Source organism: Chiloscyllium plagiosum, unplaced genomic scaffold (genome assembly GCF_037043375.1).
Source record: "Chiloscyllium plagiosum isolate Xiang-an unplaced genomic scaffold, Cpla_swu_hap1 HiC_scaffold_1, whole genome shotgun sequence".
Classification (NCBI taxonomy): domain Eukaryota; kingdom Metazoa; phylum Chordata; class Chondrichthyes; order Orectolobiformes; family Hemiscylliidae; genus Chiloscyllium; species Chiloscyllium plagiosum.
Genome location: NW_028270139.1, coordinates 121343495 through 121359754, shown reverse-complemented (window position 1 = coordinate 121359754; position 16260 = coordinate 121343495). Strand labels below are relative to the sequence as shown.

Sequence of the window (16260 nt, the reverse complement as noted above, 5' to 3'; positions counted from 1 at the left end):
CAAAGAATGATTCCAGGGATAAGAAACTTTTGATCGCCAAATAGATTGGAAAGTTTGAGACAAAAAGTCTCAGAGGAGTTCTGATAGAAATTTTCCAAATCATGAGCAGCATGGAAAAAGTCGATAGAACTAAACTGTTGTTGCTAATCAAACGATCAAGAATCAGAGGGCACAGATTTGTTGATTTGAAAGATGTTAAATGAATACTTATCTTCAGTCTGGAAATGACAAACATGGGCATAGAAGAGTGGCACAGTGGTTCAGTGGTTAGCACTGATGCCTCACAGCACCAGGGACCCATGTTTGATTCCAGCCTTGGGCGGCTATCTGTGTGGAGTTTGCACATTCACCCCGTGACTGTGTGGGTTTCCTCCGGGTGCTCTGGTTTCCTCCCACAATCCAAAGATGTTCAGGTTAAGTGAATTGGCCGTGCTAAATCTGCTCCCAGGAGGACCAGTTCCACCACGGAATACACCAGATGGCTTCCTTTAAAGACCTCAATTTCCCCTTCAACATGGTCGATGATGCCTTCCAACGCTTTTCATCTACTTCCTGCACCTGCACCCTCAAACCCCACCTCTCCAACTGCAACAAGGACAGAACCCCCCAGTCATAACCATCCAGCTCACCAACCTCTATATACATTGTATCATCCTCCACTACCTACAAATGCACCCCACCACCAGAGATATATTTTCCACCCCTATCCCCTTTCCCTAAAGACCATTCCCTCCACGACTCTCTTGTCAGGACCATGCCCCCCGCAACCCCCCCCCCCTCGCCCCCCCCCCCCCCCCCCCCCCCCACCCCCAACCCACCTTCCCCTGCCACTAGAGGAATTGCAAAACCTATCCCCACACCTCCTTCCTGACCTCCATCCAAGGCCGCAAAGGAGCCTTCCGCATCCATCGTTTCACCTGTACTTCCACACGTCATTTACTGTATCCGTTGTTCCTGATGCGGTCTTCTCTACACTGGGGAGACAGGACACCTACTCATAGAGTGCTTCAGAGAACATTTCCAGGTCACCCACATCAACCAACTCCACCGCCCCGTGACCGAACACTTCAACTCCCCCTCCCACTCTGCCAAAGACATGCAGGTCCTGGGTCCCCTCTATTGCCACACCCTAACCACCTGACACCTGGAGGAAGAACGCTTCATCTTCCGCCTTGGGACCTTCCAACCCAGGGCATCAATGTGGATTTCACCAGTTTCCTCGTTACCCCTCCCCCCACCTCATCCCAGTTCCAACCTTCCAACTCGGCACCGCACTCATGACTTGTCTTAACTGTCCATCTTTCTTCCTACCTATCGGCTCCATCCACCTCTCCAACCTATCACCATCGCCCTCACCCCCATCCATCTATCGCACTCTCAGCTACCTTTCCCCCTACCAGTCACCTACTGCCCCACCCCCCTACCCCCGACCCCTCTCTCGGCTCACAGGCCGAATTCCTGATGAGGGGCTTTTGCCCGAAATGTCGATTCTCCTGCTCCTCGGATGCTGCCTGACCTGCTGTGTTTTTCCAGCACCACACTCCCGACTCTGATCTCCAGAATCTGCAGTCCTCACCTTTCTCCATGCTAAATTATCTACAATGTTCAGGAATGTGCAGGTTGAGTGCAGTAGTCAGGGGTAAATGTAGAGTAATGCGGAGTGGGTTTGGGCGGGATACTCTTTGGAGGGCGGTGTGGACTTGTTGTCTGTTGGGCCTGTTTCCAGGATTTGATGATTTTATGATTCAAAAATTATGCAAAATGTATTTTTCATAGAATAAGTGGCTATGGATTGGAAAGCAGTGCCTGAAAGTGTGGTGGAGGTAGATTCAATTGAGGCAAATAATAGGGTGTTAGATGATTATGTGAATAGAAATAATGGGCAAGGGTATGGAGTAAAGACAATGGGCTTGTACAGCTGTGTTTCTTTGAGGCACCACACGTTAGGTGGCTCACTGCTGCTTCACAGCACCTGGGATTCGGGTTCGATTCCAGCCTCGCGCGACTGTCTGCGTGGAGTTTGCACATTCTCCCCGCATCTGCTTGAGTTTCTTCCAGGTGCTCCGGTTTCCTCCCACAGTCCAAAGATGTGCCGGTTAGGTGAATTGGCCATGCTAAATTCCCCATAGTGTTCAAGCGTGTGTAGGTTAGGTGCATTATTCAGGGGTAAGTGTAGCATATTAGGGTAAGGGAATGGGTTCGGGTGGGTTACTCTCCAGCATCTGCAGTCCTCACCTTCCTCCATGCTAATTGTCCATATTGTTCAGGGATGTGTAGGTTGAGTGCAATAGTCAGGGGTAAATGTAGAGTAAAGCACAGTGGGTTGGGTGGGATACTCTTCAGAGGGTCAGTGTGGACTTGTTAGGCCAAATGGCCTGTTTCCACACTGTAGGGATTTTATGATATTAAGATAATAACCATGGTGCTGAATGTAATACATTACCAGAGGACAGAGGATTGACTGACTAACAGAAGACAGAGAGTTGGGATAAGGAAAATTTTTGGGGATGGCAACCAGTAATTAGTTGAGTGCTAATGTGATCAGTGTTGGTGTCACAATTATTTGCAGTGTATATTGATGATTTGAATGAGGAAAGTGGATGTACTGTCATCAGATAACACAAAAATAGATAGGAAGGCAAGTGAATGACACAAAAAAGCCCACAAAGGTATATAGATAGGTTAATCAAGTGGGCAAAAACCTAACAGAATAAAATTTGGGGAAATATGCACGTTGGCTGGAAGAACAAAGGAGCTGAATATTATTTAAATGGAGAAAAACTGCAGAAAGCTAAAGAGCGGTCGGATTGGGAGTCCTTGCTCATGAATCAAAAAAGGTGAGCATCCAAGTTCAGTAGGTAACAGGGAAGGTAAATGGAATGTTCAGCTTTATTTCAAAGTGAATAGAGTACAAAGGTAGTGAGGTTTTTCTAAAACCGTACAAGGTAGTATGCAGCTAGAACATCTTGAACAGTTTTGAACTGCTCATCTAAGAAAAGATGTAATGGCAATCCAGAGAAGGTTCAGTACCCTGAAATCAGGTATGGAGAGACTGTCTTATTATGACTGTTTGAGTAGATTGGACCTACGCTCATTGGAATATCAGAAACTGAGGCAAGATACAAAATTCTTAAGGGACTTGACAGGGTAGATGATAGAAAGGATGTTTCTCCTTGTGGGAGAGTTTGGGACAAGACATTATCTCACAGCAAGGGGCCACATACTTAAGACAGACGTAAGGAGGAATTTCTCTCCCAGAGGTGCTGAAATTAAATTTCTTTACTGGTGATGCTGGGTCATTAAGTATATTCTTTATGATAGATAAGATTTTTAATCAGTCAGGAAATCAAGGTTATGGGGAAAAGGCAGGAAAGTGGAGTGAGGATTAGCAGATCAGCCATGATCTTTTCAATTTAGATTTTAGATCAGCCGTCATCTCATTGAATGTTGGAGCTGATTCAACGAGTTGCATTGTAATATTTCTGAGACTCTATGAAGAGACCGAGAAAAATGTACACTAGCAAAACAGCATCTTCTGAAGAGAAAACTGGGGACAAAACAGACATAAACAATGACATAGCTATTTTCCCTCGAGCACCGGAAGCTGATGAGTGATCTTATAGAGATTTATAAAATCATGAGGAGCATGGTTAGGGTAAATCACCAAGATCTTTTCCCCAGGGTATGGGAGTCCAAAAGTAGGGGGCATAGGTTTAAGGTGAGAGGGAAAAGATTTAAAAGGGACCTAATGAGCAACTTTTTCACACAGAGGGTGGTATGTGTATGAAATGTGCTGCCAGAGGGAGTGGTGGAGGTTAGGACAATTACAACATTTAAAACACATCTGGATGGGTATACGAATAGGAAGGTTTTAGAGGGATATGGGCCAAATGCTCGCAAATGGGACTAGATTAATTTATGATATCTGGTTGGCATGGATGAATTGGACTGAAGGGTCTGTTTCTATGCTGTACAGTTCTATTGCTCTATAGAGTATATCTCTTAAGAATGCCTATATCCTGAATTAATCTGTCATCTTCAACTTTTTTCTGATAAAAAAATGAGTTCAACTCTCTCAGTATGATTTTCAAATCCTCAACTCATCGGATCAAATGTGCATCTCACATCCAGAACCTCATAAAGATGTATGTCTCTAACTTGCTGCTTGCTGGCTTGCTCTGATCCCCAAGGTAATTAATTCCTCGCTCTCCTGCAGAGATGTCAGTCATCAGTCAAAAGCACTTTGGACATGAAGTTGTGGTAGTTGAGCATGGGTCTGCTTGGAGGTTCATTAATACTGCTGTCCCACAGGAATTAATCTCAGTGCCATTATGTTTTATTAAATTTTCAAAGGACATAGTTGAAGGCACTGGAGATCTTCTATGTAATTTGGCTGATGATACTATTATTAATGCAATTGTCAGGATAACACAGGAGAAGGAACATATACATGTAGATCTAGCTGTACTGGTCCATGGGCGAAAATAAGCCTGATTTCCTTTACCTACAGAAATGCAGTGAAATAAGGTCAAGACCTGTGTGTATACACATGACATAATACCAAACAGAAATGAGCTGAGTGAGACAAGTATTGGCACAACTGTTTGGAATTTTCTAAAAATTCATGCTTAATCACAAGAATCTATGCCTATATTAATTTGGGTATGAACACATATACATGGAACAATCTAAATAAAAATCAAAAGTCAAATTTGTGCAGTATTCATCAGGCCAAATATGGAAGGAGGACTTGCTAGATTTGGTTCTAAGGAAAGTGAAACATGAAATGGATCAATTATCCACTCGGTGGAACACTTAGGGTGCAGTGATTATAGAATAGGTATGGAAAAGAATAAATAGCAGTCTAGATTATTAATTTATCAGACGGCCATAAGGGTTGAAAGCAGATCAGGTAAACTGCAGTCAAAGACTGACAAGCTAAATTGTGAAGCTATATTGGACTGCTTTTAAAGAGGGCATGGTTCAGGTCACTACTTAGTATATTCTTACAAACAGGACCGGTCAGGAAATCTTGACACAAAAACAAGAATAGGACGAAAGAGAATGGTGTGTTTGTCACATTTACTGGATAATACAAGTGAAAAGCAAGCTGTGCATAAGAGTATTTATAGATATTATACCCGTTATACCCCTTTACACTCACACACAGACTTATACCTCTATACACTCACACACATACACACATACACACATATAAGTTTGTCGGGTGAATTTGTACTTGCAGAAAGACATTTCATTTTGCTCAAAAACTGCACGAATCCATGTAAAATTCTGTAAATCCTTTTTTTAGAAATAGAATCAGTCTGAACATTCGGGCACAGGCAGCCTCACACAGGGCACCTCACACTTTCCTTGCAGTATCTGGGCCAAAATGGCACCTACTAATAAAGTTCATTTGAGAATATAACTTTAAAAAAGTTCTGGGATTTACATATGAAAGAACTGAAAGATGAGAGACTTAACAAACAACCCAAGTCTTTCTCAATATATAATTTCAGTTACATCACACTGTAAACTTTTGCTATAAATTCTGTGTCTTACAATCTTATACTCCACAACCACCTGATGAAGGAGCAGCGCACCCAAAGCTAGTGATTCCAAATAAACCTGTTGGACTATAACCTAGTGTTGTGTGATTTTTAAGTACAATGTAAGTATGCTTTGACTGGGTCAACCTTAATATGATAAGATAAAGTGGACTGGGTGCAACTACTTGTAGGAAAATCTAGATCAGAGCAGAGAAAGTAATTTAAAAAGGGAAATAGTGAGAGTTAGGGTTAATCCTAATGCAAAAGTAGGGTTAGCATATTCCTGTAAAGGTGAAGGATATGACCAACAAGACTAGAGAACTTTGGATGTTGTATAATGTTAGATAAGGAAAGCAAATCTAAGCTTATGCTAGATATTAATGGGGAGGCAATGGCTTAGTTGTATTGTCATGAGACTATAAATCTAAAAACTCAGTTAATATTCTGGGGACCCAGGCATGGCATGGCATTTAAATGCAATTTTAAAAGTCTGGGGTTAAGAATCTATTGATGACCCATGAAACCATTGTTGATTATCAAAAACACTCATCTGGCCCACTAATGTCCTTCAGGGAAGAAAATTTACTATCCTCACCTGAGTATGACTCTAGACCCACAGCAATATGGTTGCCCTTCAACTGCCCTCTGAAATGGCTGAGCTTTAAGGGCAGCTAGGGATGATCTTTTGCTATAAATTCTGTGTCTTATGATCCTGCTTCATAGCTACCTGATGAAGGAGCAGCGCTCCAAAAGCTAGTACTTCTAAATAAACCTGTTGGACAATAACCTGGTGTTGTGTGATTTTTAACTACAAGTGTACAAACAACACATAATCAATTTTGGATTGGCTTAGCACTTTTTCTTATTCATTCATGGGATATGGTTGGGCCAGCATTTATTGCCCACTGTTGACTGGCCTCAAGAAGGTGGTAAAGAGTTACCTTTTTGAACCACTGCAGTCCTTGTGCAGTACCCAATTAGTTAATGGTTTCTTAAGGGTGATAATCAACTCACCAGTAATGCTTCATACTATATCCTGGCTGTTTCCCTAAGATGTCCTTCACTTTTCCTGACAGTCTTTCCTTGTTAGTGCAGAATCATAAATGTAAGAAGGCAACATCAAAATACTTTCTGACTGCTAAGAGAAAATGTAATACCTCACCCAATGATTAACATCATCTCAAATGTCGAACTGATTCATCTAAGTATAGAGAATTCCAAAGCTTATCAATATATAGTTTGGCTAGAAGAATGATTTGTCCATGTCCGACTTCACAATACCTATTGTTACCATCCACTCTTATTTCTCTTGTCTCTCCAGGCCACTCTCACTTGCCTCCCAGTCTCTCCCCTTGCAACCTGGGCTAGTGACCTTGCGCAGACATACCTCCCTCATCAGCACTCCACTTACCTTGAGTCAGCCTGCACTGTGTAGCACCCTTCTCCTGGCTCCTGCTATTTTAGGGAGTGTGATGGACTGAGTGATTAATGGTGGGTGGCTGAGTAAGTGTGGATGAATGAATGAATGCAGGAGGGTAAGTGGGGAAGATAGACAGGGGAAGAGCTCACCTCGATAAGTGACCGACAGTGAGGTGGTAGCCACGCAGTCAGTCCCCAATTCACACGACCTAGCTCTGGTAAATCACAACTGGTCACTGCTTAGATCTGTTGATATTTACAGATGCAATGTTACGTCTGGTAAATTTTACCAGTTCTTCGATTTACTCCCACTACAAGTCAGCACTTCTGGTTCAAGTGCAGGCAGACACAATATTTCTCCATTGGATTCACTGATTTTTCTTTCTGTCTGAAGTGGGTTAACTAATAAATCACTTCAGAACACCGTCCCTTGTAATTCAGAGACAATGTCATGTTATCAAAAATCAAAACTTATCACTGCACTGAAACTGTACATCTTAGAGTTTTTAAATGATCATGGTATAAAACCAATTGAGAAGTTAATTCCGAAGTAACTGTCTCCCAAAATAAATTAATTTTAAAACCAAAATTCTATCCTTGAATAACAGCTTTTTCCCTCAAAGCATCTTCACAGTTGTTAGTCTGAGCTTACATTAGCAAAGGTCATAGAAGAAAAGCACAAGTTCCAGCATTTTTATTTTGACCTGATGCAATCTGACTCTCCCTAACCCTATGCAGACATACATTCAAAGGATCATATGACACCACTGTCTTTTATTGACTGTAATTAAATTGAATATAATATTAAGACCTTCCATTCAAACTAAATGCATTCCCATAATAGTATTGAATTCATAATTAATTATTAAAATAACTTGAGGCAATAATCTTCCAACCATCCTTGAAGTCAAGTCATAAAACATGATTGTACAAAAACAGTCTAAGTATAAATTAGCAACTACAGTTTAACATCAGTTGTTGAAAGCTGTGAGGAATAATAATTTATGACAAAAAGGAACTTATACAAATGAGGATTATTTACAGAAATTCAGATTATTTTGGCAAAGACAAAGCAAGTTTAATTAGCTTGGTTAGGTTTTTCATGAGATAACAAAGAGTCAATGAGAATAATGTACTTGATGTGTCATATTTAGGACATTGTACAATATAGCGCAATACAGGCCCTTCGGGCCCTCGATATTGTGTCAACCTGTGAAGCCAATCTGAAGCTAACCTACACTATTCCATTTTCATCCATATGTTTATCCAATGACCATTTAAATGCCCTTAAAGTTGGCAAGTCTACTACTGTTTCAGCAGGGTGTTCCACGCCCTTACTACTCTCTGAGTAAAAAGATCTATCACTGACATCTGTCCTATATCTATCACCCTTCAATTTAAAGCTATGTTCTCTCATGCTAGCCATCACCATCTGAGGAAAAAGGCTCTCACTGTCCACCCTATCTAACCCTCTGATTATCTTCTATGTCTCTATTAAGTCACCTCTCAACCTTCTTCTCTCTAACAAAAACAGTCTCAAGTCCCTCAGCCTTTCCTCCTAAGATCTTCCCTCCATACCAGGCAACCACCTGGTAAATCTCTTTTGCAGCCTTTCCAAAGCTTCCAATTCCTTCCTATCATGCGGTGACCAGAACTGTATGCAATACTCCAAGTACCCATGGCTCTGAAACTCAATCCCTCTACCAATAAAAGCTAACATACCAGATGTCTTCTTAACAACCCTATCAAGCTGGGTGACAATTTTCAGGGATCTATGCACATGGACACTGAGATTTCTCTGCTCATCCATACTACCAAGAATCTTACCATTAGCCCAGTACTCTTTATTCCTGCTTATCTTTCCAAAGCGAATCACCTCACACTTTTCTGCATTAAACTCCATTTGCCACCTCTCAGCCCAGCTCTGCAGCTTATCTATATCCCTCCGTAACCTGCAACATCCTTCGGTACTATCCACAACTGTACCGACCTTAGTGTCATCACAAATTTACTAACCCATCCTTCTACGCCCTCATCCAGGTCATTTGTAAAAACGACAAACAGCAATGCACTAAAACAGATCCTTCTGGTACATCACTAACAACTGAACTCCAGGATGAACATTTTCCATCAAACACCACCCTCTGTCTTCTTTCAGCTAGCAAATTTTTGATCCAAACTACTAAATCACCCTCAATCCCATGCCTCTGTAATTTCAGTAATAGCCTACCATGGGGAACCTTATCAAACATCTTACTGAAATCCATACACACCACATCAACTGCTATACCCTCATCGACCTGTTTGGTCACCATCTCAAAGAACTCAATAAGGGTCATGAGGCACGACCTACCCTTCACAAAACCACATTAACTATCCCTAATCAAATTATTCCTTTCTGGATGATTATAACCTTTATAACCTTATACAACCTTTTACCCACAAGAGAAGTAAGGCTCACTGGTCTATAATTACCAGGATTGTCTCTACTCCCCTTCTTGAACAATGGAACAACATTTGCTATCTTCCAGTCTTCTGGCACTATTCCTGTAGACAATGATGACAAAAAGATTAAAGCCGAAGGCTCTGCAATCTCCTCCCTAGCTTCCCAGAGAATCTTAGGGTAAATCCCTTCCAGCCCAGGGGACTTATCTATTTTCACACTTTCCAGAATTGCTAACACTTCCTCCATATGAATCTCAATCCTGCCTAGTCTAGTCGCCTGTATCTCAGTATTCTTCTCAACAACATTGTCTTTTTCCAGTGTGAATACTGACAAAAAATATTTATTTAGTGCCTCTCCTATCTTCTCGGACTCCACACACAACTTCCCACTACTGTCCTTGACTGGCCTGAATCTTATTCTAGTCACTCTCTTATTCCTGACACTGGACTTCCAAAAGATTAGCTTAACAGATTTTCCAGCAATATTAAATCCTCTTAAATAAATGGAACATGAACAGCCTGGATAATGAGTTGTCTGAGTAACAAGAAACAGAATAGTGATAAACAGTTGTTTCTCAGAAGATGTTTTAGATATTTTTCTCATTGCCCTGTTCAGGGATGTTACTTCAGAACTCTGGAGTACATGGGACTTGAGCTTGGGCCTCCTGACTCAGGGTTGGGATACTACTGCTGTAGACCCTTCAGTCTCTGTATTAGGGCCACAGATTTTCATCATAAATAACTTTGAATTGGGTTTAAAGGGTAAAATTTTAAAACATAAAATTTGTAAGTATGTGAATTACGAGGAGAACACAAGTTGACAGAGATGACACATTTGAATTAATACATGCTGGTAAGAAGAATGATGAGAGGCAACATAAATGAATGATAGTATTGTAAAAGGCTTGCACGAGCAGAGGGATCTGCTGGTTTATGTGCATAGATTATTGATGGGAGAATGTGGTTAAACGGCTAACAGGATCGTGGACTTTGAAACAGAAGCATTTATGGAGTTTAAAATTAAGGAAGATATAGTTAAATTTTCAGCCTCAATTGGAGCATTTCTTCCAATTCAGCATACCAATCCAGGTGAAGGATATGAAGGCTTCAGAGGATGCAGAAATGAAAGAAGAGAATGGTTCAAGGGATAAGTGACATCAGTCAAAGTGAGTAACAAAAGAGTCAGTGATAAATATGAGAAATAAACATTTTCACATAGAGTGCGATGGAGTCTGGAATGCAATGACTGCAAGTGAGTTGGAGACAGATTCAGTCACGGCATGTGACAGACAATTAAGTAAGCACTTGAAAAAATAGTGCAGGGCTGCAGAGAGAAGGTGGGGGATTGGGACTAGTTAGGTTACTGTAGAGGTGACCTGGGTACCATCTCAACAACTGAATGGCCGTCTTTTGTGCTGTAACCATTCTGTGATTCTACACAAGACTCTGGTTAGACTGTGAGCATTCAAACTACAATGGTAAACGCTGAATGTATTAAAAATATTATCAAAAGCCACAAATTACAACTCTCTAATACTTAAGGAGACAAGGAGATGCAGTTACATCCTCAATCTCCCCAATATTTCTGTTGACCAAACCATCATGTGTCAGACCCTCCTGAAATGGATAATCTGCCTTGAACTAGAGCATCCATGTTCAATATAACTGAAGTATCATGTACAGACCCAAAAACCTGTCAGCTACCAATGCACATTATCACTGAGAATAACTTTACTATTTCTGATAATCCTTACTACTACTAATATATCAATAACTTAATCTACTAATATAGTATAGCAATGTAACTTACACACAATTTCCAGCCCCTGTTAAACAGGTCCCTAAGTTTTGAGCAAAGAGGCAAAAACAGTCACCAACAAGTCAAGTTACCTAGTGTTCAGTGACACCATATTTTGATTTTCATTTGGGACATCCAACTGGTTTCCCAGTGACTCTTGCTCTTTTTACATCATTCTTTTTATTCAATAATGGGTCATGAATGTCCCTGACTATCACATCTCCAGATGTCCTCAAGAAGGTGGTAGTGAGCTGCCTTCTTGAATTGCTGTCGTCCATTTTGTTTAGAGACACCCACAATGTCATTAGGCAGGACTTCCAGGATGTTGACCCATTTGACACTGAAGGAACAGTGATGTATTTCCAAGTGAAGATGGTGACTGGCTTTGAGGGGAACTTGTAGGTGGTAATGTTCCCATGCATCTACTGTCATTCTCATTCTAAGTAGTAAAGGTTGTAGGCTTGGAAAGTGGTATGGAAGAGCTTTGTGAGTTCTGCAGTGCTTGTTGTAGATTGTGCACACTGCTGCCACTGTGTGTCAGTGGTGAAGGGAGTAAATGTTGAAGATTGTGATTGGGTGCCAACCAAGTGAATGTCTCAGATGATGTCAAGCTTCTTGAACATTATTGGTGCTGCACCCACTCAGGAAAGTGAAGAGTATCTTATTACACTCCTTACTTATGCCTTATACATGATGGATAGTCTTTGGGAAATCAGGAGGTGAGGTACTCATCACAAGATTCTTAGCTTCTGACCTGCTTTTGTAGTGACAGTATTTATATGGCTAGTCCAGTTCAGTTTCTGGCCAATGGGAAAGCCAAGAATGTTGATAGTGGGGGATTCAACCCTGACCATGCAACTGAATGGCAAGAGGTGATGTCTAAATTCTCTCTTGCTTAAGACTTTCAGTACCTGACACCTATATGGTAATTTTCCAACCAATTAGCACAACCTGTCAGACAGTTTAAAAATTTGTTTCCTTTTCCAGTGACACTTCTTGCAAATTGTCCTGATGAGTGTAATCTGAAAAACTTCAATGAAATTTTTTTTCTCATCAATACTCAAGATTTGTATTACCAAAGGACGATTTGTATCCCAATGTTTCTGATAAAGAATGTTGACATAGTGAGATTTGAAATGGGAAAAAAAAGGACAAATTGGAAAGAGGTTAAAATTGATATTGTAACATAGAAAAAATATAGCACTGAACAAGCCCTTCGGATCACGATGTTGTGGCAAGAATTATTCCTAATCTAAAATAAAATAACTGAATCATCGCACCTATCAATTCACTGCTGTCCATGTGCATGTCCAGCAGTCGCTTAAATGTCCCTAATAACTGCTTCCACCACCACAGCTGGCAACGCATTCCAGGTATTCACAACTATCTGTGGAAAGAACCCACCTCTGACGTCTTCTCTATACTTTCCTCCTAATATCTTAAAACTATGACCCCTCATGTCAGTCAATCCTGCTCTGAGGAAAAGTCTCTGGCCACTGACTCTATCCATGCCTCTTATTATCTTGCATACCTCGATCAGGTCACCTCTCTTCCTCCTTCTCTCCATAGAACATAGAAAAGTAACACTGAAGATGAAGTACTAATGTTTATCAGAATCTCGCTATTCCTTTCTTTTCCCCTGGTGGAAAATGTACAGCAATGATCATTTTATCATTTATAGCAGATTGAATTATTGATGCAGGATGACATTGAGCAGGTATGCAAGTTGCCCACAAGATTGGCTTGATGGACCAGATGGTCTTCTCTTGCCTTTCTTATCGTAGATTATATGTATTTATGTCCGTACATCATTGAAATTTTATCAAATGCTTGGCTTGAAGCTTGCTTCCATGAGTCTCTCTTTTTCTTGAACCAGGTCAGAAATATTTTCTTCTAGAAGTATTTAGCTTGTGTAGCAAAAGTGATTAAATTCAATTTAAAGGGTCATAGAAGTCTGGAGAAAACTGCAACTTTACCTGGATCTACCTGCATTGCAGCAATAAAATGCATCACCCTTGCCCCAATTGGTTTTGATTTCGCTCATACTAACAGGAGCAATTAAAACGTCTGCAAATTAGCATGTGTAAAGGTAATGTGTTAAAAAAAGTCTTGTTGCTGTAACAAAATATTTATCAGGCCATCACAGGAGAAGGCAGAACTCATTTCTCTAATAGAGACAATTGTGAGTAACTTTCAAGAAATTTAAAATGATGTTAGTGCCTAGATTCAACAGTTGAACAATGATGAAGCTGTTTATTATAGAGTCATAGAGATGTATAGCACGAAAACAGGCCTTCATCCAACTCATCCATGCCAACCAGATATCCCAACCCAATCTGGTCCTACCTCCCTGCACCTGGCCCATATCCCTCCAAACCCTTCCTATTCATATACCAATTCAGATGCTTTTAAATGCTGCAATTGCACCAGCCTCCACCACTTCCGCTGGCAGCTCATTCCATACACGTATCACTCTCTGCGTGAAAAAGTTGCCCCTTAGGTCTTTTTCATATCTTTCCCCTCTCACCCTAAACTTATGGTCTCCAATTCTGGCCTCCCCCCACCTCAGCAAAGAGACTTTGTCTATTTATCCTATCCATGCCCCTCATAATTTTATAAACCTCTATAAGGTCACTCCTCAGTCTCCAACGCTCCAGGGAAAACAGCCCCAGCCTATTAAACCTTTCCCTATAGCTCAAATTCTCCAACCCTGCCAAAATCCTTGTAAATCTTTTCTGAACCCTTTCAAGTTTCACAATATCCTTCTGCTAGGGAGGAGACCAGAATTACACGCAATATTCCAACAGTGGCCTAACCAATGTCTTGTACAGCTGTAACATGACCTCCCAACTCTGGTACTCAATACTCTGACCAATAAAGGAAAGCATACCAAATGCCTTCTTCACTATCCTATCTACCTGCAACTCTACTGTCAAGGAGCTATGAACCTTCATCCAAGGTCACTTTGTTTAGCAACATTCCCTAGGACCTTACCATTAAGTGTATAAGTCCTGCTAAGATTTGCTTTCCCGAAATGCAACACCTCACATTTATCTAAATTAGTCACCATCTGCCCTTTCTCAGCCCATTGGTCCATCTAATCAAGATTCCGTTGTAATTTGAGGTAACTTTCTTTGCTGTCCACTGCACCTCCAATTTTGGTGTCATTTGCAAACTTACTAACTTATACCTCTTACGCTCACATCCAGATCAGATGTGACAAGTTTATCCATGTAAATGTCCCACACTTGTTTTAATTCACAAATAAGCAAGCCAGTAACTTACATCCATTTCCTCACAGAATGTTGAGTTGGGTCCATACTGAAGCTGACATTGATGATGGACATCATATAGCACACCTGGAGCAATGGTGGGAACCACTAATTCCTGTTGAGTTGGTGGATCATTGAGACAGAAACCCCAGCCTCGACTACAGATAGAAAAAGAGAAGAAGCTTATTACCAGAAGTAAACTTCGCAGCTGAAAAAATTGTCTGGTCTCATGCCCAAATTCACAGTATGTGCTTCCAGCAAAACAAAAACTTTTAGCAGAGGGTGGAGATTATTACAATTCTCCCCATAATAGATTCATAGAGTCATAGAAGTGTACAGCTGGAAACAGCTCTTCAGTCCAACTCGTCCATGCTGACCAGATATCCTAACCTAGTTTAGTCCCATTTGCCAGTACTTGGCCCATCTCCCTCTAAACCCTTCCTATTCATATAACCGTCCAAATGCCTTTTAAATGTTATAATTGTACCAGCCTCTACCACTTCCTCTGGCAGCTCATTCTATACACGCACCACCCTCTGCATGAAACCGTTGCCCCTTAGGTCTCTTTTATATCTTTCTCCTGTCACCCTAAACTTAGGCCCCCTAGTTCTGGACTCCCCTACCCCTGGGAAAAGACTTTGTCTATTTATCCTAACCATGCCCCTCATGATGGTCATCCCTCAGCATTCGACGCTCCAGGGAAAATAGCCCCAATATATTCAATCTCACCCTATAGCTCAAATCCTCCAACCCTGGCAACAACCTTGTAAATCTTTTCTGAACCCTTTCAAGTTTCACAACATCCTTCCGATAGGAAGGAGACCAGAATTGCACACAATATTCCAACATGTCAATTATCACTCTCTCATTATATTTTATACTGAAGTGGTTGATTACAATTTATTTCTCGTGAACCTAATAAATAATACTGTTAATCTTTCTAGGCCAACTAGGAACTTTACAAGCCTGGCAATGGGGAGAAAAATCTGAATGATTAGCAGGCACTGAAACATCTCATTCAGATGAGCGTGGTCCAGTTTTTACACTACACCACTACTTTGTCAGATGCTGCAGTAGATAATAGTTCTCCACTCTCAAGTGAGTCAGGAAACCATGACAGTCTGTTTTATTAAACCTTATGAATTTTAGTAGTGTTTGATAAGAAATCCATTTTATCATTCACAATGCATATTTCAAAAGACATCAGAATCTTAAGACATCAGAATCTTAAAAATACAAGGTAATCATTTTGACCTCATTAAAATCCATGTTACGTTGTCCGAGATAGCCAAATTTCACAGCAACTGTTCTGTCACTCCATTTTGCGAGACTGCCAAATTTGAGCTGAATTTAGAACTGATTATGAGCCAAAGGGTAAGTGTCAACTCACTGCAATACTAGAAGTCTCCATCTTTTGTTTTTAAATTGTTAGTGCAATTTTCAATCCACCAAAACTACTACTCAGTTCTCACATTTTTTTATAAAACCCTCAGATGTTGAATTCAATCAAATGCTTTAATTTAGTTCACACTTCAAAGAATTCAGATATGATACTTGAGCTATTCAAGTCACCTTATAATATCTATAATTTTCAAAAGAATGAATAAACCAGGATTAAACCAATTGAACTGTAATTTCCTGGCTCTGATCTCAAGGTTTCTAGATATTGCCAATGCAATCATTAAGATCTTGAAAATATTGACATATTTCCATAAAGAATCAATACTGTAGCACATACTCTCAGGTCTTCTTACAAATAATTTAATATCTTGAATTT

General features: G+C 40.6%; 1 protein-coding gene across 1 annotated transcript in view; it reads right to left on the bottom strand.

Moving 5' to 3' along the window:
- Positions 1–16260, bottom strand: part of adamts12 (ADAM metallopeptidase with thrombospondin type 1 motif, 12) — a 569649-nt gene that overhangs the window by 296939 nt on the left and 256450 nt on the right. The window contains exon 9 of the mRNA XM_043680588.2: positions 14497–14641. Coding sequence (XP_043536523.2) covers positions 14497–14641 — 145 coding nt within the window. The remainder of the gene's footprint in view (positions 1–14496; positions 14642–16260) is intronic.